At 39.6% G+C, this 26,461-nt stretch overlaps 1 protein-coding gene across 1 annotated transcript; it reads right to left on the bottom strand.

Moving 5' to 3' along the window:
* Positions 1-437: 437 nt before the first annotated feature.
* On the bottom strand, positions 438-26,211 carry LOC115823734 (protein NLRC5-like). The gene is made up of 5 exons (XM_030787762.1): positions 26,072-26,211; positions 20,451-20,630; positions 20,121-20,166; positions 4,059-4,284; positions 438-2,068 (listed from the first exon to the last, which is right to left on the bottom strand). The coding sequence occupies exons 1-5, from the start codon at positions 26,209-26,211 to the stop codon at positions 438-440; spliced, it is 2,223 nt and encodes a 740-aa protein (XP_030643622.1).
* Positions 26,212-26,461: the final 250 nt, after the last annotated feature.

Genomic DNA, 26,461 nt, shown 5'->3' with positions numbered 1-26,461 from the left:
ATCGCTGAGCTGATGTGTGACCTGGTCCCAGTGCAGACAGAGGTTTATCTTCTGTAAACTCTGCCTCATGACTTTTCCTGCTCGCTGAAACACAGATGTCTCAGCCCAGACTGGAAGATGCATCTCATTTTCACACAGACCCAAGAAAGTTGTGAAATCTCTATCTTCCGTCTCACCGAGAACTGTTGTCCAAAGTTGACAGAATATAGAAGGAACATTCCTGAAAAAATATCAAGAAATGTTTTTATTGCTTTTATCTTTGACAGTCAACATTTTAGGACAAATGTGTCTTCTCCATCAGTCTCTTTAAAATTTGACAAAATTTTGTTTAAAAAAGTATTAAAATTGTAACAATGAAACAGAGTGATGTTTTGACCTTACTACACCACACTGTCTAAAAATAGGTATGAATTTATACAACACTATCACAATTATTTTTACCTAAGATTCCGAAAACACTTCAGAATTATCTTCAGTCCTGAGTCAGATACAGTGCAGTCCTCCAGGTTCAGTCCAACCTTTTTCTCTCCTGATTGACTGATCACATATGATAAAGCACAGCTCTGATGAGGGTCAATGTGTTGTTCACTCAAGTCAAGGTCATAGTCAACTTTTTCCAGGAACAGTAAACAGGCTTCATGTGACCTGTACTCATATAAGCACTGACACACAAAGAGAATGTCTGGCTTGCTGCCTGATTGAGGATTAAGGAATGTGTCTATGATTTTCACAAAGAACTCCACACATATGTCTTTGATCTGTTCCTCTGGAAAGAGACACTTTAGAAGGTGCATGTTCTGTCCTGACAGAAGCCCACACAGGAAAGGAATCACATATCTCATATGCTTTTTCTCTTCAGTCTGAGAATGCTGCAGAACCATGTCAATTTCACCTGGATTCTCAAGCAGCCACAGAGCAGCAAAAAACTCCTGCATTGTGTTGTGGAGAAATGCACAACATTTCTTAACAACAGAAACCCCTGATTTAAAGTTTAGCGATTTCAGGAAAACTCTATGAATGCTGTCTTTTTTAAATTTAAAATCTAGATTTACATTTCTTTCACAGGCTGCACTGAAAGCTTCAGTGGCTAGATGAATAACTGTGTCTCTTGAGGCTTCAATATGTTCATCAAGATCTTCAAGGTTTATTCCTGTTTGTTTCTGAACACAGAGGCGAAAGATGTTGATGTACATTTCACTGACTGTACATGGGTTTTTGGTGGTTTTTGAGGGGCAGTATGAAATGCATGTAGCCACCATGGAAGCATACATAGGAACATGGCAGAGACTGAACAGTTCTAGATTGTTCACCACACTGCTGACTAAGTCTGGCTGAGAGCCCAACACCTGAGTAAAGTAAGCCTGAATTGACTTCTCATTAAATCCCTGCACATACACTCTATACCAGTCTTCAGACAGAAAGTCTTTAGTCTCTGTCTCTGTTCGGCACGTAATCACAATTTTAGCATCAGGCAGATCTTTATCAATAATCTTCCTCAAAATGGAGCTAGAGGTCATATCTGTCACACCATCAAAAATAATGGTAACATTTTCAGAATTTTCTTCAATGTCTTGTAACACCTCTTGTTTGTCTTTCTCCAGAGGTTTTGAGTAGATGTCAAACAGAAGATGTTCTACATTTGTAGGGAGTGAGATACATGACATGTCATTCTCATCAAAGTAAAACATGTAGTCCAATTCTCGGTCAACTCTTTCAGCCCACAGATGTAACATTTGTTTTACAGTTACTGTTTTCCCTATTCCAGGTTTTCCTATTAACAAGATGTTTTGTTTTCTTTTAAGAAGGTCATTAGGGGACAGTATCTCTTCAGCTTGTGGGATGTAGGCCTTCAGCTTTTTAGAGCGATTTTTTTCACATTTTCTTTGTTTTGTTTTAACTTTTGACTCTGCTGTGTTTAACTCTGTGTTTGTATCCAGCACCAGTGGTATGAAAAATGTGACCTCATTTTCTTCTTCAAGGTAGCATTTACTTAGCTGTATCTGATCACTGAAGATCTTCTCTGCTTTTTTCTTAAGCTGATTCTTATACCTGTGACAGGACTGTGAGCCTGTAAAAAAAAGTATTTTAAAACATTATTTAAAATAATATGAACAATATAATATTCCAATGAATGCTATAATGAATGATCGTATATGGAGACTGGTGAATTGAAAAAATGCAGCTTCAAGTTCTCAGTCAGAAACCAAACAATACAGCAATTAAACGTAAGTTGAGAATAGTAGCCAAAAAAAACTTATGGTTGGGTATTACTCCATGTTTAGCTGTCTGCTTCTGTCCCACACGGGGGTATGGTATGCACTCTAGTGCAGTGGTTCTCAAAGTGGGGTCCCTGGACCCCTGGGGGTCCGCGACCCATAACCAGGGGGCCTGTGAAATAATTTGCTATAAATTACAAAATTGTGCTGTATCATTAAAAAAATGATGTAGCAGCCTCATGCAAATATTCCAGTCAAAATGTTCTGAAGTAATAGGCTTAATTACTATAATGTGTTCTGTAATTTTAAATTTAAATTTGAAGCACTTACTGAAAGTCAGCTTTAGACTGGTCATTTTAAATGCCTGGGTTTATTAGGACTATGCCAGTCTTGCTACTGTTCCTTTCCTGAAAGCTTTTGAGATCAATTACTTGAAAAGTTTAACAGCGGTCAAGTTGAGTCCAAATGCACTTTGAATAAAACGACCATCTGTTTAAAAGTATATAAGTGGTATTAACATGATTCAGACTGAAATGTGTTTCTGTTTATCACTATGAAACAAGTCTGAAGTAGTTTTAGAATTCAAATAGATCCAATGGCATCTAATGGTAGTAAGTACAAATGGTAGTAAGCATATGATTAATCTGTGTTACTGTTATGAAGAGGTCCTTGGAAAATTTTCTCCCCTTGAAAGGGGTCCCTGGCCCCAAAAAGTTTGAGGACCTCTGCTCTAGTGGCAGGCTTTCCAGTACGACAAGCATTCCTATTGACTCTCATATTTTGATACCATATTATATTGAATTTTTTTTTAATTGGACATGGGCTTTCACAACCCCAACCCCCCACACATGCACACACACGCACGCGCACACACACACACACACACACACACACACACACACACACACACACACACACACACACACATCTATAAACTTCATGATATAATTGGTTACACATAAGGCACAAACCTAGCAAATTTGGTGTAGATAGCGGTTATGGTTTCTGAGTTATAGCAGTGGAAACTATATGAAATTATGATTTTATGGCACAGGTGACCTTTTGATGCAGGTAACTCCGAAATTATAGCAGATGTCCGTAATCCCAGTGCAACTGGATTAGTAGACCTCTAGGGCTACATCCAGGACCAAATCTGACATTCCACAGACCTACAGCCTAGGAGGCTTATGTCTTTGAAAAGTACCTCCAAAAATGAGGATTTTTGAAAATATCTTAGTGGGGGGACCAAACATTTCCATGCACGAGTTCATATCATTCCTGACATGCCTAGCAAATTTGGTGCAAACCAGATCTATATCTCTATGACTTGGCCTGGGAGAAAAAGGGTAGGCAAAATAACTAAACACACACACACACAGCGAAAACAATATGCTTCCCACATTGCACGCTTGGAAGCATAATTTTATGCAAATGTCACATTTGGTGTAATATCCCTTTAAATGCATACATTAGAATTAGGAATCTCAAAACTGAACTTGGCACTTTATCACAGAATTGTAAATGGATTAGTCACAAATTCTAATGTAATTATCTAAATTTTACCCACCAGTACTCACTGTGGAGTAGTTCCAATGTTTGTATACCAGTTAGACAGTATAAGAATTGAAAAATAGTAACACTGATAAGAAATAACTTTCTATGGTCACTATGTGAGTCTGAAGGGGCCACAGTGAAAAAAAGCTACTGTCATTGTTAGTTTTTCAAATTGTTGTTCCTGGCTTATGCAAGCAGATTCAGCATTACATATTCATTATTATACACATTCATCTATTCAGTGAAAGGAATCCAAATGACCAATTGTAATTAAACAAATTCACTAACCGGCAGAGTACTCTGTACCAGAATCCTCTCTGAAGGAAAAACAACTAATCCAGTGATGTGAGTCAGAATGTAGCGTGCTCTTCCTGGTAAAGTCCAATATCTTGAGTAACTCATAGCTGGCGGCCTCTCCTTTCTTAATGACTGAGTCCAGTATATACCTGGCTTTGTCAAAATCTCTTTTCTCTGCTTTGATGGCATCAACTTCATGGTCATTGAGAACCTTATGCTGATAAAGGTTCTCAGTAATAAGAGAGTAGTTCTTGAGATGTATTACCAGTTGGGCCCTGGCTTTCTTTAAGTATTCCACAGCAGATTGATCAGCACAGGCCATGTCACAGATTTAGGTTTAGATTCATCCTGATCATCCTGGAGAATCAATGAAAATAAGTCATACAATGGAATCACTTTATGCACTGAAACAGTTCTGAGTCCTCAGTAACCAGCACGAATCACTCTTAGTTTACACTGGGTGTCCTATTACTTCACTAAGGTTAGCTTTAGCTTTCATTGCTCATGTGGAAGAGTAATTTACAAATTCAAAAACTGAAATATCAATGAATGATATGGAATGGAAGGAACTGATAGATGTCATTTAAAAGGCTAGGGACCCCCCCCCCCTCCCCGCAAAAAAACAAAAAAAACAAAAAACAAACAAAAAAAACAAAACCATAATTGCACCAAAGTCTGCAGTTATAAAGTCAGTGGCAAACAGTATTAATTTTTACACATTTTTAAAAATTTAGTCATAGTCTTATTCTTTTGACTAAAATGTCCCTTAAACTTTGTCAAATATCAGTCATGTCATATTGATTCAATTTAGGCAATAACTCATTGACTAAAATGGCACATCATTTTAGTCAACGAAAATATCATTATAGCTGAGGAAATTACATTAATCAAATTGTAACAGTTCTTTAACTGTAGATTAGTACCAGAGATGCATTTCCGCCACAAAATGCGAACGTGATTGGGCCGCAGCATCAGTGTTTGACTCATACTGGTTTGAGCTTGCTACTCGCTTTGTGGAGCAAAAGACCTTTGAATCCAACTATCAGCTGCTGCTGTGTGCAATCCCTCGTCGTAGCACTAGAAACCTAGAACTTTCCCCATTCAGTTTCAATGGGGAAATAAAGGATTAAAAACGGCAATTTAAAAAAAACGAGTGGGCCGATCAGTTAGCTGTATACAAGCACACTACACAGCATTAGGATGGACCTCTTACCGCTGCAATGGAAGTGATGTCGTGAAAACTGCGGCAGTACATACGGTCAGGAAAACTACCGGAATAATAAAGAACTGCCATATATCAGACCTTTTCCTCCCCGGATCTGTTGGATTGTCTGCCATACCATGCGGCTTTTTGAAGATGACATGGAAGAAAAGAGTGCAGATGTTTCCTTAAGGATAGCTGCCCGTCTGCCGATAATGAGCATGCGTTTTCTAGTGCTCCTTTGCAACAGTAAGTGCTTGTATGTGATTGGACTATTTAAACCATCCATGTTCTTTCTAAAATGTTTTAGGATATAATAACGGCTCGCGATGTTTTCGTTTCGTCATATTTCCCTCAATAATATAATGGAATCAAATTTACTTCTTTTATGGTCATGGTGCAGTGTTTCCTCTCGTCGTCGTCATCGTTGACTAAATTAAAAATTCCTTCGTCAACGAATATTTTCGTCATTAATTTCACTGACGAGATTAACACTGGTGGCAAACAGAGTAGTAGAGCTATACTTCAAAAGAACCTTTATAAATGTCTCTGTTGCTTTAAGGCATGTTTATAATCAGGCTGGATTGATAAACACTGATCAAATCTCCCCATGCTAAAAATTCTCAGAGCAAGCTGAGTTTTCAATCAGTTTAAATACATAGGCTACATCTGCAAATCTCTGTTACATTGCTTATATTTTGATAATATCTGATTGATGCTTGTACATTTTCTGATCGGTATTTTCCACCCACCACAGTTTTTGCAAACTATTGTGTATATTGGTCTTGAGACAAGGGCTGCAACAACGCATCAATGAAATATATAAAATTCGATTATGAAAATAGCTGGCAATGAATTTCATTATCAATTCGCTGGGTCTAGGTTGTTGCACGCTGTGTCGCGGAGCCAGCTACATTACTATAAGGAATAAAGAAAATTGTATGAAACATGGCGAAGGCGGAGAAAACCCAAAACCATCTATAGTATGGGAGCGCTTCACATTAAATTCCAATAAAAAGTGTGTAAGCTGCAGACTATGTAAAATCGATTTTGCGTGGCACCGGAGCACCAAGGTAAGGAGACAACACCTGAAACGAAAACATGTTGGAGCCATGGATGAAGGGGACCCAGCAGCAGAGTAAGTTGCTACAAAGTCTTAATTAAAGTTAATTAACTTTGGCGATTTTAGCCTCTTTTAAGGGTGCTCCAGCTCACCTAACTTTCATCTCAACACCCCTGAAATAGCCGATGATAATAATAATAATAATAATAATAATAATAATAATAATAATAATAATGACCCGGGTTTTCAAATTTATTGATAAATCTGAAAACGCACAATTATTTCTCAGTTTAGCCGTCCCGTCCACACTAAAGCAACGTTTCCTTAAACTTCCGAAAAAGCTCTTTGAGGTGCATAAATTTGAAAATGCTGGGTTCGCCTTGTAATGTGGACAGGGAAAAGGGAGAGTCTCAGAAACGATGATGGTTATCATGACACTGGCGAACGTTTATGTGGAGACACCAAATCAAACATAACGGGCGAAATGCAGTCAATGCTACTCTGTTCATCAAATTTGCTAAGAAGCTAACTTTAATTACAGACCATCATACTGTACAATGCACTTGCACTGCTCCAACGTAGAAGACGAGCTTCACATAGGAAAAGATGGAAATGGAAAACAACCGCAAACCCTATATGGAGTGGCGATTTTGGGCGCAACATGGCCAAATCTAGTTGGTGGGACAACTTCGTGATCCAAGCAGTATTACCCTTAAGACATTTCTGCCTTTTGGTGTGGACGTAGAATATTTGGAAAACAGCACGAAGCGATCCGCGTTTTCAGCAACGTGCAGCTTATCAAAATAATGAGCATATGGTGTAGAACATACATTTAGGTGTGTTATTTGTGTTAACATTGTGACTTTGGAAAAACATTTTGTTTTTTTAATAAAATGAGGGTTGAAAACTATGCCGCAACGACATAAGCGGCTCATGTTCCGGGCATACATGTGTTCTTTTTTCTGGCAATTAAAAAACAAATGACCAATGAAAATGTGGGACATTATCTCAATAATGCGGGAAGCGGAACAAAAGGGTTAAAGTCCTGTGTAAAGCGTAGTTCAAGTACGTGATTTAATGACTAAACAGGTCAGGTTAAGTCAGAGTAAGTAGTAATCCTACTAATAAAAGAGCCCTATGGCTTTGTTTTGCTCGGAGAATGAAGCCACAGGGGTCTTCTATTAGGAAGTTTACTGCTGACTCTGATTGTATTTAACCGGGTTAGTCACTAAACCACGTACTTGAAACATCCCCCCGGTCACCCTAACACTAACGAAAACAATCTGCCAGCAAGCCGCTATTCACCAAGGAAGTGCAAAAAGGAAAGCGAAAGTAAATGTATATGCAACAGTAATGAAGTTTTTATAATCCCAACGTGTCTCCCAGTCGTACGTCTCAAATCACACATCTCATACTGGTTTAATTTTTAAGAAGAGCAAGAATTTGTGGAATGATCTCACCTTTTGGATGTGAGTTTTTTTTTTTTGGATGTGAGGTTTTTAATATCATAGACATTAGTCTTCTGCGATCGTTCTCTCGGACACACAGATATCCTTCTTGAGTTAGGAAGTTCTGTTTATATGACATTTCGGAATTTCATTTTGTTTATTTCTTGAGAAAGAGGTTAAGATGTGCGTGAACTCCAGAGTGTATCTCAAATGAACAAACAATACCAAAAACCCTATCAGATGTGTTTAGCATACAGTATTGCAAGTAGAGCTGGATGTCTATACTAACCTACAACCTTACATGCTTAAGCAATATTCAAATAGTCACGTCACAGACATCAAAGATGAGAGGAAGTTACTTTGTTTCCTTCGTGGCTTTGTGACACTTTTCTCTTTGCATTACTTGAACAAAGACGTCTAACATATGGTGTTCAATTATTGTGGACATTTTATGGTGTCAAATTGTGGCGATATCGCCTCCACCATACATTGCCCTTAATATTACATTAGTATGTCTAAATAACGGGAGCTTTACCTGTTTTTTGAACTGCGGTGCTCCTCTTGTTGACTGCAAACAGGAAATGAAAAAGAGTAACGGTAGGCGGAAGTATGGCAGTTCGGCAGCGGCATAAGATACCTGCCTATTAGTTGCGTGTTAAAAGAAGCTGAACTAGGGTTAAAGAAGAATTGCAGATGATAGACGATCTATAATTCAATACGTGACTAAATCTAATGGAGCTGATAAATCGCTGGAAGTTTCCACTCGAACTGAAACAATGGCTGTGTCTGAAATGGCATACTACATACTACTCGTATACTGATCTTGACGTAAAAGTAGTCAGTAATATGGAGTACAAGAAACTACACTTGCACTTGCACTACACGACAGTAACCCGGATGATGTACTACTCTGGCGAAAATTTGCAGTGCACAACCAGGGTACAGCACCCCATGATGCAAAGCGGTGATTTCCAACTGCCAAAAAAAAAAAAAAAAAGATGGCAGACAGCGACAGAAGCAGCCCCAACTTCCACTCCAGCTGCAGTTCCGAATATAAATGTACCAGTTGCATATTTTGGTGTAATAAGTATTCATATGCTCTCTTATAGGGTTACTTTTGATAGATGTTTGTTGTAGTTGTGTGTTGTTCATTTTTAACAGAACAAGTAGCCCAACTGCTGGCAAATGTATGGTACATTGCACGAATGTTCTCATACTTGCATACCATACTGTATACTGGGGTGGGGGAGTAGTGTGCAGTGTACAGTGTATACCAGGCCAGTATGCCGTACGCAGTTAACTAGTAGGCCATTTCGGACACAGCCTAAGATGGAGGAAGACGACTAATACCCATTTAAGGCTTTTTGTGCACAATACCCAGTGAGAGGAGGCGTTACTGTGAAAAGTTGTGGCTGTGTTCGAAATGGCCTACTACATACTACTCATATACTGATCTTGGCATAAAAGTAGTAAATAGTATGCAGTATATGAAAAATAAACATTGTGCAGGACACAACAGATACCTGGATGATGTACTACTCTGACGAAAATTTGTAATATACAACCAGAGCTCACTTCGTTGGGTACTGCATCCCATGATGCAGCGCGGTGATTTCCACTGTCCAAAAAATCTGAAAAAACATGGTGGACAGCGACAACAGCAGTGGCGATACCAGCTCCAGCTCTGAATATAAATCTAACTGTCAGTTGCATATTCTGGAGTAACAAGTTTTCATATGTTTTCTTTTGGGGATACTTTTAATACATATTTGTAGTAGTTGTGTGTTATTTGTGTTTAACAGAGCAAATAGCCCAACCGACAGTGAATGCTAGCTAACTCGCTATTCTTTTATGATTGTAAGCTGTCATAGTTAGCAGTAGAGGGGTTTCCTGTCAGTTATCGCTACTGAGTTAACTTCCAAAGCTAGCTGGGTACATTGTTAAATTAGCTTGAACAGCAAATATTTACATGACCCAGAGCTCTACAGAGAATTCATTTAGGACTAATGTTCATATGATCTAGCTGCCATAGCTTTGTTTTGGCTGACAACTGGTTGACAACTGTCAAGCTTTACAATATGCAACAGTTAGTGGTAGTTCACTGAAGTAATACTAACCAAAAAATCTTCAAGATCACCTTTGAAATTGTGCTGATGGCATGAAAACCTTAACTGTGAGGGAAATTTCATATAGGACTTAGTGTTTGTAGAGACTGATGAAGACACAGCTGCCCTCATCATCTGCCAGTCTCAGTATCAGGAGAAGTTCATTGGTAGGAGACATGCTGCTCAGAAGGGGTTTGAGTATGTTTGAGGCATTTGGTGTAGGCTCAGTAAAGCATTACATGTGTGACATGTAATCAGAGAACTGTTTGTTTTCATCCTTTTTCTTTCAGAGAATTCGTAAAGGTCCATGGCCTAGTGGGGAAGGTACACATTACAAAAATAAAGAGGAAGTGGGAAAATTTAAAACAAAAGTATGAGGTGAGATGAAAGGTAAGGTAAGATGTCTAGAAATGTCTATATGTCTTTGTGGAAAAAAAGAAAGAAAAAATCCCCAAACTCTTGGATCGTTACACCCCTGGTGTCCACATCACCAGACCATGAACGTATTTGTATGCAATTATATATGGGTATAAAGTAATGATTTTTTACAGTGGTCCACTTGCTTCTGTTGTTCTGTGGGAGTTGAAGGCCCCCAGGACTGGGGTGAGCATGGAAGGAAGAGAGACTACTGCTGCATCCTGGAAGTGGTATGGGCCCATAGATGAGGCACTAGGGCAGAGGCCAGCAATAAGTCCTCCTGTCTTAGTGGACTCATCTGCCTAGGACATGGCAGTGGTCTCTACTCCTCCTGAGCAACCAAGGCGCTCCCCTACCTAACCTAAAAGAAAAAGGGGGTCCTGGTGCCTAGAAATATTTGAAGGGATGCAGCTAAGGGAGGAAGAGATAATATAGAGAAGAAGCTTGGTTTTGTCAATATCAGTAAAGGCGAACTGCAAAATACATTTTGTCAGAACATTCTCGTACTATATTTATAAGCTGGGTAAATCTGAAAATGCAGATTTTGTGTAAAAACGTTTCTCCGTACACAGTATCATTTTTGCACCGTTTTCCAAATGTTCTACATCCACACCAAAATGCTGAAACGCCCCAGTGTTTGTTGTTACAGCATTACAAAGTTGTCCCACCAACTAGCCTACTTGTTCGGCCAGGTCGCATCCAAAATCGCCGCTCCATGTAGGGTTTGAACCACCGGTACGGTTGTTTTCCATCTCTTAAGCACAGCAAATACAAAGCTCGTCTTCTACGTTGGAGTAGTGCACGTATATTGTACAGTATTATAATTTGTAATTGAAGATAGATTAGCAAATTTGATAGACAATGCAGCATTCACTGCATTTTACCCGTCATGGTTGTTGTCACAGCCGGCACCTTGTTTTGGACTTTTGTTTTGAAATGTCTTGTGCTCCTGTTCCGTGTCAGTCTCCGCCCCTCACCTGATTCTGTTTTATTCTATTTATTAACCTCGTTTTACCCTTGTTAATTTGTACCAATCATGTTTCCCCAGTTTAGTTCTCCTTTTGTATTTAAGCCCTTGTGTTTGACCTGTCCTTTGTTTATTGTTGTTTGTGTTCGTTTGAAGACAGTGTTTGGCTGCACCATTTGTATCTAATTTTTGGTTCCTGTTTGCACCTGTTTATTTGCCTAATTTTTGCAAGTAAAGTCCTCCTTTTTTGTTACTACCCTCACTGTGTCTTGCATTTGGGTCCAGCTCCACTGCACGCCTGACATTTGTTTTTGTGTCCCAAGCCTTCGCCAATCTCATGGCAACCATACGTCATAGTTTCTGAATGAATGCCTTTAAGTAAACCGAAAGAAACATGTTGCCGCGCTATGCTGTCCATCTCAGCCGAGAATGGAGAAATGTCTTACCAAATCATGCTCAGCCACCCCCACCAAAAAAAAGTGTGAATATTGAAATTTTCGCTCTTGATTGCTACCGAAGTTTCAGAGACCACGAATGGTATTCGGGACAGCCCTAGTAGAAAGAGAGGACAGGAGAGAGAGAGCGAAAAGAAAGAGAAGAGAGAACCAAGAGAGGGAGGAGAGGCTGTTTCGTGAGATGAGGGAATGGGAAGACAGACGGGAGAGGGAGAGAAGGGCTAGGGAGGACAAGCTACTTGATGTCTTCAAAGTTTTACTGGAGGACAAAAAGTGAAAAACCCCCCAAAACATTTCATTTCTGCTCATTCATATAATTTAGAAAATAAAATTAATAACAAACCACTGCCATTGGACATTTTTACAAGATGTGAATATAATAGGATTATTATGGTGAGAGACTATCCATTCATTTAAGATGCATTAGTGCAATCATGTGTTTGTAGTACTTCCAGATGAACAAATTGAAATATCTTGTACATCAAATGTATACATTTGACACATTTTTTTTATAAATGAAAACAACTTACATAACAATTAGACTTGACTACATATCAATTACGGAGACATATGGAATGTAGTTGTATGTCGGTTGTATACATGTCTATATCACATTGTGTCCAGCACATTAAAAAATGCGAAAATGTTGTTAAAAAGATGTGTACCATAGAAAAATCAGAGACAAAAAGGATTTGCTGAGAATGAAAGGCCTGTTTAATTCAAAGCCCACTCACCACATCAAGGTACAGGCCACGAGTGGGGTGTTAGTATGACAGGACAAGGTTAGTAACACATAATAGACAAATGAGAATAACTTCAGAACACCACACACAGAAAAACACGAACTATACATGCCAACCATAAACAAAGAAGAGGGGCAATGGTGCATTTTCCGTGCCTCTCCAGGGTACAGGCCATGTTCAGTTAGTAATCATGGTCTGTTAGTGCCTAAGTGACAGTATTTGGTGCAGACACAGCAGCAGCCAGTCTGTTTCTAAGGTTGTCCAAAAGGCTTACTTTGCCTGGAGTCATCCTCTGGAACATTTGCTGGTTCCACAAGGTCTCCATTTAAAAAGCAGAGGTTGTGCAGGAAGGCGCAACAGGACACAAGCATTGGGGCAAAGGCTGACTGTAGTTTGATGGTAGTTACTATTCTGCATACCTACTCAGAAAGCAGGTCTCATGGGTAGTGCAGTCATTTTATGCATATTTAAAGCATATACACCTTGTCACATGTACATATGTTACATTTTCTTTACCTCAATGGCCTCAAAGAAGATCAGTCTCCACTGGATCTTCATCATCCCAAAGGCCCTTTCTACAACACACCTGGCTTTCGCCAGGTGCCTGTTGTACCTGGCCTGCATGGCGTCCTGGACTGGCTCGTGATATTACAATTACAATTACAATTTGGTATTTAGCAGAAGCTAAAACGACTTACAATGAGTGCATCAGTCAGATCCTATTACCTCATAAACAGAGATCACAATAAGGCTGTGCGTTAATTTACCCTTCGTATTGCACTCCTGGAATTCTTTGACAGTGAATGACGAACACAAATACGAGACAAGGTTAGTTTTTTTAATTTTTAAATTTTTTTTTTTTATGTAAAGAAAGGGAGGTTAGGCAGTGGGGGACAGGTGGGTCCTGAAGAGGTGGGTTTTCAATTTCCTGCGGAAGATGGCAAGAGATTCCGCAGTCCTAACATGAGGGAGGTCATTCCACCACCGTGGAGAGATGGCGGAGAAGAGGTGTGGTCGGGAAGAACGGCTGCCGGGTTCCCGAAGTGAGGGGACCGTCAGCTGACCAGAGGTTGTAGAGCGGAGGGTTCTAGCAGGGGTATAAGGAGTTATCAGGGACTGAAGGTAAGATGGGGCGGAGCCTCTTGTGGCCTGGTAGGCCAGCACCAGTGTCTTGAACTGGATGCAGGCTGCTACCGGAAGCCAGTTGAGCACAGTAAGGAGCGGAGTAACATGAGAGTGCTTAGGGAGGTTGAATATCAGGCGTGCAGCGGCATTCTGAACAAGCTGGAGCGGCCTGATGGCGCAGGTTGTCAAGCCAGCCAGTCGTCCAGGTGGGAGATGACAAGCGTTTGGACCAAGATGTTGTGTGAGGAAGGGGCAGATTCCCCTGATGTTGTAGAGGGAGAATCTGCAGGATCGAGTGACTGCCGTGATGGGACTGGAGTAGGTCAGCTGGTTGTCCAGGGTCACACCAAGGTTTTTGGCTGCTCTGGTGGGGAACACCACAGATCCCTTGATGGTGATTGCAGTGTCTATTGTTGAGGAGTTCTAAGCGGGAAAAAAACAGAAGCTCCGTTTTCTCCAGGTTGAGCTTGAGGTGGTTAGTGGACATCCAGGAGGCAATGTCAGCTAAGCAGGCTGCGATACGAGGCTGAACCTGAGAGTCAGAGGGGGGGAAGGAGAAGAACAGCTGTGTGTCATCAGCGTAACAGTGGTAAGAGACCATGGGCGGAGATAACTTGACTGAGTGATCTGGTGTAGAGAGAGAAGAGGAGTAGACCAAGTACGGAACCTTGTGGGACTCCAGTGTGGAAAGGGCGAGGGGAGGAGACCGATTCCCTCCAAGACACCTGGTAAGAATGGTCGGACAGATAGGACTTGAACCATGCGAGTGCAGATCCCGCGAAGCCCATCCCAGCAAGGGATGAGAGAAGAATCTGGTGGTTAACCGTGTCAAATGCTGCGGAGAGGTCTAGGAGTATGAGAACAGAGCTGAGCGACTTCACTCTGGCCAAGTGGAGCTCCTCCGAGACAGCAAGGAGGGCCGTCTCGGTGGAGTGGCCGGCTTTGAATCCAGACTGATTCTGATCCAGGAGATTGTTCTGGAGAAGATATGGAGAGAGTTGGTTATAAACTGCACGTTCCAAGGTTTTGGAGAGAAATGGTAGAAGAGAGACTGGACAGTTGCTACTGACATAAGCTGGGTCTAGAGTGGGCCTCTTAAGCAGTGGCTTGACCTGTGCCCTCTTCAGGGCAGAGGGAACTGGGCCAGTAGACAGGGAGCTGTTGATCAAGGATGAGATGAGGGGCATAATGTCGTCCAAGATGGCCTGAAAGAGAGAGGAGGGGATGGAATTTAGAGGACAGGTAGTGGGACGATGGGATTTTATAAGTAGGAGAGCTTCAGAGTCAGATGGAGGGGAGAAGGAGGAAAAGATAGTGGGGGGGGGGGGCAGAGGGTGCAGGATCCAAGGTGTGAAGGGATGGGGGGGAAGGAGTCACAGATGTCTTTGATCTTCTTCTCAAAGGAGACAAAGTCATCAGCAGATAGGGATGAGGGAGGAGAAGGAGGAGAGAGGAGGGAGGAGAAGGTGGAGAAGAGTTTGCGGGTGTTAGAAAAGGGAGTGTCAATCCTGGAGTGGAAGAAGGAAGATTTGGCAGAGGATAGGGTAGAGGAGAACGTAGAAAGAAGAGAGTGGTAGTGGGATAGATCGTCTGGGACGAGACCGCTCCAGCTGCCGCTTGGCGGAAGCACTATTCCTAACGAGTCTTGTGACTACAGCGCTTGCGGCTTAAGGGCTGGATACAGCCCCGCCCCCTGCGGAACCAGAACAAACCGGAAATCGGCTGTGGCCAAGACTAACAAACAAACGCAAATCAGCAACTCAAGAGCTGACACGACAGGAATTCAATTCAAACTCCCCAGTAAAATAAGCTAGCGACGCTACCAGACAGAGCACACAGTTATAAATTGACAAAGAACGTAAGTCAAAGCGAACCCGAAAGAATCTAGTACGAAGTAAGTTATATACGGTGAGCGACAACAGAGTAAGCAGAGCAAACAGAAATCGCAGATACTCAGGCAAATAACAAGCAACAGAGACAAGAGAGAAACCAGAAATTGCGGCTACTGAAGTTATTTAAAGCAAAGCCTTACTTGGATATGGGCTTCATCAAGTAGATTGGGATGGCAAGGCAAAGATGGCATCCATCTCCAATGACATACCAGACAGGTGGTGGATACAACTGCTGTACATACACTGAGCTCCACCTGAGGACCCGGGCATCATGGACTGAGTGGAACAGTTTCCTGGATTGAGGGGAACAGTTTCCTACTGAAATAGTCCTCCTTGTATGGTTCGGGAGGTTTGATTCTTACGTGGCTGTAGTCAATACTCCCAGCCACACTGTTCAAGGCAGGAGTACCTGCCAGGCGGGCGAACCCTGCTCAGATGGCCTCCGTGAACAGTTGAGCATGGGACAACAAATGCCTCGGAAACCACCCGGTAGGAGGTGGCACCAGCCAGCCAGCCAATACAGAAAGATGCCCACCTCCAGTGCTTTCCCCCCAACCAAGATTATTTGCTCCCCTTCTAGGGCTTCTACAAGGACATTAACAGTTTGCATGGAGAGGCAGAAATCTTTTTTTAATTCCCCATCTCCAAAAAAGAGGCAAACAGCAGGAGTATTGCCATTCAGCAGATAATATGCCCCCCTGCTGTCACCCTGAATGAAGAGGAAACACTGTTTAAAATCTATTTTCATAAATATGTTAATATGTACAAATATGTTTAATAGATTTGATTTAAATGTTGTTTTTGGGGTTTCGTCATAAAATTTTTATTTGGGTAACTTATGTCTTCCTGCTTACTAATTTCAGGCAGAATAATATCAAAACTGCTTTACTGTCCATGGGCTCTTACACCCAGTGGCGGAATTATGTATGGGTGACATGGGCAGGCGCCCAGGTTTTCTGCCGCTCATTTGCACGTCACATCAATGATATCATATCACTCTGTGGGTCAATTAACCAAGTGGGTGCCCTGATTCTAGTTAGGGAGCTAGACAGGCTACTGCCTGGGAAGGTCTCCCACTCAGAAGTACAAGATGGGGAGTGGGCAGGAGTGGGTTTATGTCAAAATAGACACGCAATTGTTGTTGATTGGGGGGGGGGTTCACCCAGGGTGCCTTACAAGCTAGAACCGCTACTGTTTATAGCACCTTACATTTTGCTCCTAACGACAAATGCTAACTAAAGCTGCTGCTAACTTAGGTGATAATTTATGTTTTGTACTTACGCTGAGCTCCTGCTGTACAACTAAGGCAACTGCTTTTTTTGTCAGCAGCGCAGTCTTTCTCCTGCAACTCCTTGCCTCATTGTTAGATTTCACGATGGAAAGGTAAGACATGCTTTGTACAGTAAGGAAAACTATTCTTTTTTTAAACACGAAATTATTCAATTTTCAATTTTCAATTTTAAATACATCTCTCTCTCTGAAGTAAAAGCTTGTAGAATGTTCTGGTCATGTCACTAGGTAGTAGACTACATGAAAGTTTTCATACTTTCACACTATACTGTATATTAGGGTGGGGAGTAGTGTGCAGTACACAGCGTATACTGGGCCAGTATGCAGTACGCTAGTATACCATTTGGACACAGCCCATTAATGACTGCATACATTTATTCTTATTATGGATCTTGTTTATTTTTGTTTGATACAGCCTTATGTTGTTGAAAAGGTTTTTTCTTGTGTGTGTTTGTTGCTGTACTTGAATGCTGGTGGTGTTTGAATGTGAGTTTATTAAAAATAATAATTGTTTGGATTGGTTTTCCTTGCCCGATTTAATTTGAATGATTGTATGATTAAATTAGTGGCTCTGACCTGGACTTTAGGATTCCTCAGTTTATTTTATTTGTTGCCAGTCAGAAAATCATCATTGTTGGCATGCACCGGTAAGCACACACTCAGACTTTGTGCCAAGACCATTTCTGTGTAATTACTAATAGGTTCTGTGTTGAAAAGAGTTACAAAGTCAAAACCATGCCTTAACCTCAGAGAAAATGGAGAAATGTCTGGCAATTATTCTACAGTTCATGAACAAAAGCAATGCATTTTGCAAATAGTAAATATGACTGTCCACCCAAAAAGAAAAAGAAAAACATAATCAAATAAATAAGGCAAATACAGCTCCTTTGGCAAATTCAAACCATTTGCTATTTGTTCTTACAGACTGAAACAGACATAAACGTTTGCTGAGCAAATCCAGTCCTCAACAGCAGGTGGTGCTATAGCCCATTTATTAACTTGGTGAACTTGGAGCCGTCTGTTTTCTAATGGATGAGATGAGTCATGTGATAGCACATACAGCGATTATGGTGGGGTTGCTCCATTTGAGCCCATCTGAACACCCAAAAATAAATCAATTATACAAATAAATAATAAAAAATAAAATAAACTAAGAAAAGGATGTTTGTAAACAAAGTGGTACAAAGAACACAGGCATCTATAGGTTTAGCAAGCACTACAAAATAGTGATGTGGTGAGCAATCCTTCAGGCTTTTCTCAACTAGCAGCATGGTGCATGCCAAATGAAACCTGCATGAAACCTGCTATTTTCCATTGAGTAAGGGTTGTAATGCTTCCTCTGTGATGTGTTTCTAAAGTGTTTTATCAATCTTATCAGTCACTTCAAGGGTAAGATAAAAATTAATAAATACATAAGCACTCTGAAAGGTTTTATAACTGTCCCTTGCTGAACTTGTGTGGAAAATCATTGTATACCCCCTAGCTATAGTAATCATTGCTATAACCAGCTGTAATACTGGTGGTGTGATGGGGAAACTCAGCGCTGAGTCTGATAGGGAGTGTGTTGTGGGTGTGAGAAGTGTAGCAGTTCCATACACAGTTGATCTAGTGAGAGTGCTGTTTGTCTGGAAAACATAGTGATGAAGTTCAGGGCTGTTTGTTTTAAGTGTGGACTGATGGTTTCATGCCTGGAGGGCAAAAAAAATGTTTTCATTTCTCTTAGAACATCACAGTAGCAGTATATTGTTTGTAGGCAGCAATTCACACAAGGCTTGACTCTATCCATAACTAAAAGCTTCTATCAAAGATTCTGACATGTTTTTGAAGTATTATGTGATGTTATACTGGTCTACAGAACAGTACACACACACACACACACACACAATGTTGATGTGAAATAAAGTTTATCCACCCTCTTTGTCTCTGATCACCACTAATACAGTGTTCAAATACTGAATTAATTATGGCTAATATCTTTATTAGTTTAATACACTATATGAAAGTACAGTAATGGTGAAAAAGACAAGAAGTTAAACAAAACATCACCATGAAAAGTGCACAGGTTTCCTATGTGTCTGTCCAGTTAAGGACTTAATACCAGAAACAGATGTTGTCTAAAAATCAGGGCTGGGATGGTGGATTGTCAAGCTTTGTACCTGACAGTGTTAACTTAATATTGTCACTGCAGTATGATGAGATTTGACTCACAAAGAACTCACAAGTTGCCTTCAAATTCATTTACAACACATGGAGAAAAATGTTATCTAGTCTCTGGACAGTGTCAGGCTCATTTCATGTCTATTTAAAATACAAACAGGTTCAACCACAAGTACAAACAGTTTTTCCCCTCACTGAACAATTTTATATCAATATTCACACATGCATGCATGCGCACACACACACACACACACACACACACACACACACACACACACACACACACACACACACACATTTTCACATGACATAACTCTTGTTTGTTTTAAATGTACCCTATGTACAAACAATAATAATACATTATTCCCTGATAATTACATTTCATTTGCTCATGTGTAACTTCTGCAAAGACAGTAAAACTGTTAAAATCCCATCGGTCAATATTTACAGAATGACTTTATTTTTAGAGCTCTGGTCATTGAGAAATAAACTGCCATTGGTCGCCCAAGCAAATCAGCACATTAAGAACTTTAAGTGTTAAGCAACCAAACGAGTGGTAGTACTCTTTTGGTCAGAGGACATTTTTGTTTTTTTCTCAATTCGTCACCAGCCTCTGAAAATCTGAATGTGCATTGCGTTGTCGTACTCACAATTTCCACCATGTACGCTTGTGCCAATGTTATTTCAAACTTTCCTCAAAATAGCTATTCCAGTTTCCATTTTTATTGGCTCCAAACCTTAACAAATTCACCTAAGACAAAGAGAGAAAAGCAAACAGGTTATGTAATTACGAAGTCATCTTGACAAGACACGTCATAAAATAGCAAAGTCATGATGAATATTCATGAGATGTATGTGAAACAAGTGAGATACATGTTGGCATGTTAGCAATGTTAAAGATTTTGTCTGAATTGCTGTCTTTGGGATGGGTCAGTTGATAACATTTACTGACACTTCCAAACAATTTTGGATGAGAGGATGGGTGAATGGATTGGTTAGTCTTTATTCCAGAAAACGTTTTGAACATGAAGCTAACGTGAAGATTACTACAAGATGAAAAACAAAATAAAGAGGCACATTAATATTGTACAAACTGTCTCAAACTGTGGGCTACTTTTAACTGTCTTGTCTCTTTGATTTGATGTTGTTTAAATACAGTTCCATAGAACTCCTGATTTCTGCAAACTTACCTTGTTCTTATTAGCCTGTATTCTGGTCCTAACACTTGTGCATATGCTGAGAATCAAATTAAAAACGAAATAAAAAGACATTAAAACACTGAAATGAAATGTGGTACAATACATTTAATTTAATATGTTTGCTTGAAACAATGGCATGGTTGAAGAATTTCAAATTATTTTTTCAACGCAATAAACTATGAAACAACTGTGAGAGGCTAGTTATGAAAAAACATCACACAGGTCTGAATCTAAAATATATTTCAATAGGAAATATACATAGAAATAGAAAAATGGTCTAATCATCTTGATAACATTTGGTGATATCAAGTTTGAACTCACCGTTTGATGTCTTTAGTGGTAAAGGCACTGATGAGCCACTGAAGGTCTAAAGTCTTAAAAGGAGCCAGCACTAAATGAGTGGAGTTTTCCACATCCACTGCACTCTCAGGATAGATGACACAATGAGTAGTTTTGGTTCTCACGTCTTTCTCAAAGCCATTAGTTGGCCCTCCGTTTATCCTTAAACAGTGACAAAAAAAAGAGAGAATTACTATATTTCTAAGCACATGCATCTAGCCTGAAAGGGTAATTTTTTTTACAAATATTACACTAGAATCCTAAGGAACCTCAATGAAGGATTTCTTTTGTTTTCTTTGTTCCTTTTTTGTTGATGTTTAAAAACAGCCAGCCTTAAGCCAGGATCTCACACCTTAAGACAAAATCATGGATGTCTATGAGATTTCCATAGTGAGATCCCAGGGGGTTCCCTGAATTCCCCACAACAGAACAGGTCCTGCAGCAATCAGGCCCAGCGTCTATGACTTGTGAATTGTTGAAAGCTTCTGGCCATAGAAGACGGTTGTGGTAAGAATGATAAAACTGTAGCTGCAGAAATGTCTGGTCTTTGGTTAAAAAAAAAAAGACATTAAGAGCAATAGCAGTTGGGTAGAGTGCAAATTACTAGAATTTGGCAGTTCGAGAACTGTTAAATGTACAACTAGGTAATGTCATTAACGATTACATTATATTATGAATATTCTTTTACTGGTGTGAATATTGCCCATAGAACATGTATTTTAAAATTTAATTTAAGATGATAGCTTACAGTAATGTGATCATGACATTTATAATGCAGGTCACTGACATGTGATTAGCCTACGTGCCACCAACTACAAACCTCTTTACTGAGTGCACTACTGTCCCTGGTCGGCAGTGGTTCAATAAATGGCTTTTATCGCTGACTGAACCAGGGCTCATCATCCTCATTGCTCATGCAGAAACTGCATGCACATTGTTTTTTGGTTTTTTTTGCAAGAGCTGAAATAAATGAATGAAGTTGATGTTGTTATGCATGTACAAGAGAACTGCAAAACGAAGTGCAGAAGTCATAAAAATGAGTTTACATGCATGGGTAGTCATATTTCTTTTGTTGCATGTACACTCTATCGCCATAACTAGATTAGTGTCAATTAGTGTCAATCTTTACAATGTCACTGTTCAAGAGAAAAAAAAGCACATAAATGTTACTGCACCCAGACATTTCTGCCTGCATAAATAAAACAAAGAATGAGACAACAAAAGAAACCTGTTCTACTCTTCTTATGAAAATGTAAGTGTAAGTTATGTTGATGAGAGCTATGTTGATGTTCTATCAAAACAGAACATAATTTCAACAACCCCTTTTGCCCCTAAACTAAATGAATCCCAATAGACATGGCGTGGGCAACTGTAGGCACTAAATTTTAACCATTACAACCTTAAGTTCTCTCTCTATCGCTCTATAAATTCAGATTTTTCTCAGTTATAGCTTACTATCGAAACACTCTTTAGAGTTTTCTGCCTGGATTACAGTGGTTCCTTATCTACATTATGTTGGTAGCTTTAAAACTTTAGAAGTATTATGTTGTACAAAAATATTCAACCCATTCAACTACAATTCAGCAAGAATACACACATACTACATTTTTTATTCAGTATCACAAGTTTAAAGACAACAAATTTTCTATTGTTGTTTCCATGTGTAACATTTGCATATGTCCTGCATATTTAAGTTTACATCCAATGCTATATATAGTGTTATAACTGCAGAACATGGTATTGTTTCAGGTGTTTTCATTACTCACAGCACTGGGGTCCAACAGCTTTTATTAACACTAGTGTTCAAAAAGCATTTATCTGTGTGGGAAAGAAAGTTGATCTGTGTGAATTATGTAAGCAGGTTTAGAGGTATACTCAATACAAAAAAAAAAAATCTGATTTCATGATTTATCACTAAGTCTGGGATATCTGTTAATGTCTGATGAGATGTGTTTAATCTCTACAGTGATTAATCTCTGTAGTGAGTGTGGGTTGGGCCTTTGCCAGCTCATGATAAAGATTTTAGACATGCTGATTGCATTTGTGCAAATTTAAACAATGGTTGTTGGTTAACCGGTTGAAGTATGCGCCCTGGGTCAGGGCCTTTTGCAATTCACTCTTCGCTAATTACATAGTAATAATGTTCTCATTCTTTCAAGTGTTTCCATATTGTTGAACATACAAAAACATGAACAAACCTGTGTTAACTGGGTGCATAAAGATCAACATCCAATTCCCTCAGTGCAGTGCAACCAAAAGCAATCAATGTCACAAGGCTTTCAAATAAACCACCTTCATTTTAACTTTGTAAATAGTGTGATTCCAAACGGAAAAGGATCAGAAGTTTTTATCATAGAAGATATATGTGTTGACTCAGAATTTATGTTGAAGTAAATGACTTACTCTCTGTTTGGTTAGCCTGTTCTAATTTCATCTTGCCACTTTTTATAATTAACATTATTTGCCTTAACCGCAATGACTGTTTCAATAAAAATGTGAATAAAAAACCTTGAAAAAAAAAGTAATTGTAAGATATGTACAAATGAAGCTTATAGCTATATAAAATTCAGCTTGATCATCAGAAGGGATTACAGGTTAAAGTGACATCTTGAAAGCGTTAGATATAAGTAATTTATTCAGACAGTATATTGGGAAGCTATAAGTGGTCTGACTTGATGCTTACTATGTATCAGTAAGTTAAGATTGATACTTATTAGTCTGTTATGGAGGATATACCAAGAATAAAGGGCTTGTTTGTCAAGAATAAGACATTGATGAATACGTCCCTAATAAATGCTTAATAATACTTAACACTTATCTTATTGGACACTAATACTGACATTTATTAGTCATGTATTAATGGCTAACATGTGAACCTTAAAATAAAGTGTTACTGAATTTTGTAATTTGTATATTACTGTCTTCAGTGTTGTATACAGAGGGTGTTCATCAATGTCACAAACTGTAAGGAGACTGGATTTGAAATTACAATTTGAATTTCAATAAAAGCAGTTCTTAATTGAAATTCAAGTCGTAATTTCAAATCATGGTCAATAAACAGGCAAATGAAAGCTAAAAATAATATTGTAAGCATATCAGCACATCTGTAGAGAAATTCTATATGAACTGCAAAGAAATTAAATTTGTATCTCAGAAAATGTAATCTGTTGAGCCTTTCAAAAAGAACACTATACAAATTGCACTGCACCTAAATACTGACTTAATAACTTCCTTACAAACAACTCAACAGATTAACCATGAGTACAAATATAAACAATGTTCTAAACAGACTTCAAAATATCTAACAGGTTAACGGCAATTTTTGCAAAAAAATTTGGCTGTGGATTGTGTGCATAGGCTACGCTATACCAATGAACTAGGACACTGCAGGGCTATCGGTATGAACACAATGGTCATTACAGAAAGAGAGGCAACTCTGAGTCTGCCCCAAACATTTCAAAATACAAAATTTTATTTTTATCTTTATCTAATGCTAAATCAGAGGGGAATCATGCCAAAGTCCATGTCTTTTCTGAACTGCTCATGTGTGTTTTTGAACAGAATTCTGATTACATTGCCAAATATCTTGGCTAGACGTAATTTGGTACCAGAGGAAAACTCCAAAGAGGGCTCGGGAGACAAGCCCAGACCTTTTCCAGGCGAGAGGCACATCCAGTGGAAAAAAAAGTATCTCACCAAGGGTAACAATGTCCATACTAACTCAGAGAGACAGATGTAAAAGTGAGAATATAAAGGACAAAAGGGACATTTGATGAAAATGAAGCCATCAAAACACTGCATGCAATAATGGGATTGATTTGTGCTTTTGTCCAGAGTTATCTCATACAGTGTGGTAATAATACTTAATTAAAAATACAATACATTGTACAGTGGCTCTCTGCTACATTTGTGAAAAATAATGAAAGGCATTATGTTCTTTTTAGATTTTAGTAGCTCGAAGGCTTGTGTTGTGTATGGCTGGTCACTGTTTTCCATGCCTTTGTTTATTTTGTCAGTTTCTTTTTTTTGGTGTGTGTGTGTGTGTGTGTGTGTTTTAATGTACTGTACTTTGTTTGATGCTTCACACCCTCACATTTTCATACAAAGGAAAGTAAATCCAATGCTGTCTTGTTGTACATCTGCCTCCTGCCTCACTCATTTACCTGAGTATAGGATCTCTCGCCCAAAATAAACTGGGACTGCATAGTCCAGGTTGGCCTGTGACCCTTCAGTACTGGCTCCTGGTGATCATAAATGCAACTGAAAAAAATAAGCGTCAGATAGGATGTGTTGCCTACCATGTGATAAAAGCATAAAAGAAAACAAAAAGAGGAATACATCGCAGTTAATCCAGGATATGTGTCAGGAAGTACCAGGGAGGAGGGCAATATGATAAGAATGCACCATAAATGACCAGAATTAAGAAATTAAAACATTAATGAGGGACGTACTGCATTCTTTCACATCAGATTAAAAATAGAGAAGTCATATAGGGGTTATTTACCATGAGAGTTATTTACTATGTCAGTTTTTGCATTTTTAATGGTTTGGATTGTAATAAAGTCCCAATGTGGGAAATGAAGAACACTTCCGCTGTCAGAGGCCAATGGGGCACTAGCTCTGACCCCTCTGCCAGCACCCTCTGCTTGTCCCTGCTCACCACAGCATCATTCATTTAGGGAAAGTGAAATCACGTCTGAGCTGCAGCCGGATGTCTGTTCTGAGGGTGAGAGAGCTAGTTAAAGGCCAAACTAAATATATGTGTTTCCTTGTTTGCTTTGACAGTATATAAGTAGAGCTTTTGCCAGATGGCTGTTGAAATGTTTGATTGCATGTGCAGATTAAGGAACAGATTAAGAACAGCAGTGGCACGATAAAAAAAATCTTGGCTCAGACGACCATGCTTTGAGGATTTCTTTAACGGCCACATATGAGATAGTGATGTTACTCAGACAAAAGGAAGCGTTTAACAGAATCGAGACTCAAAAACGGAAGAATCAAGATATCAGGAATAATGTGGGATCAGGCATCAAAACAATTCATTCTTTGCACAAGTTAGACTTTTGTACAGGGCATGTGATGTAAAAGTCTAGAAATGCACCACAAATGTCAGAGCTGTGGCATCATGTGAATCATTGAGTATCTGCCTTCTCTGCAGTTACATACTCAGATACATGAGTGCATATGGATGTTAGAGATGTTGTTGCTTTGCATTATAGTAAATGATATTAAATAAATGAGTCAATTAACGTGTAAATGTGAAAGTACTGTCCGCTCAGGAGACCTGTTTCCACCAAAACTAAACTGTTGATGTTTTGTGATTATTTATCCTCATTATAAGCAACAAGCAAAACAACTTTCATGTACAGCTGCTCTCATCACTGTAGCAAAGGACCAGGCATTGAACACCAAGAGCCATAAAGCAAGAACACTGAAGTTCACCTATGACTCAAAGTGCCCACTGTGCGAGGAACAGGATGAGACAATCACCCATCTGTTGGCTGGATGCCAGAAGGTCACCAATACCAAGTACTTGATGAGGCACAACAACACTGAAGCACTGGTGCACAGGACCATCTGTGAGCACTACCAGATCTCAGTACATTGGTAGCCATGGCTGCATCAACCTGGACCACTGGCAGACGATGACCGGGTAAAACCGGAAGTTCAGGAAGATCCCTGCAAGGCGGCTAGACATCACAATGATCGACAAGGAAACCAAATCAGCAATGATCATCAACATCGCAATACCAGATAACAAGAGTCTCTCAACCAAGGAGTAGGAGAAAATCAACAAATACCAGGACCCGTGACTTGAGGTGCAAAAGAGCTGGAATGCGAGGGTTCAAATCATCCCAGTAGTGACTGGAGCCCTGGGCAGCCATTCCCCAGAACTGAACAAACACCAAGGATGCCTGCCTAGATCTCCCACAGAACTGGTGAGAACTGCAAGGTCCTGAAGAACAGCGACTAACACAAGAAAAGGGTTGTGA

This window comes from Chanos chanos, chromosome 11 (assembly GCF_902362185.1).
Source record: "Chanos chanos chromosome 11, fChaCha1.1, whole genome shotgun sequence".
Taxonomy (NCBI): Eukaryota; Metazoa; Chordata; class Actinopteri; order Gonorynchiformes; family Chanidae; genus Chanos; species Chanos chanos.
Note: the sequence above shows the minus strand (reverse complement) of the source record. Positions and strands in the feature narration are given on the sequence as shown.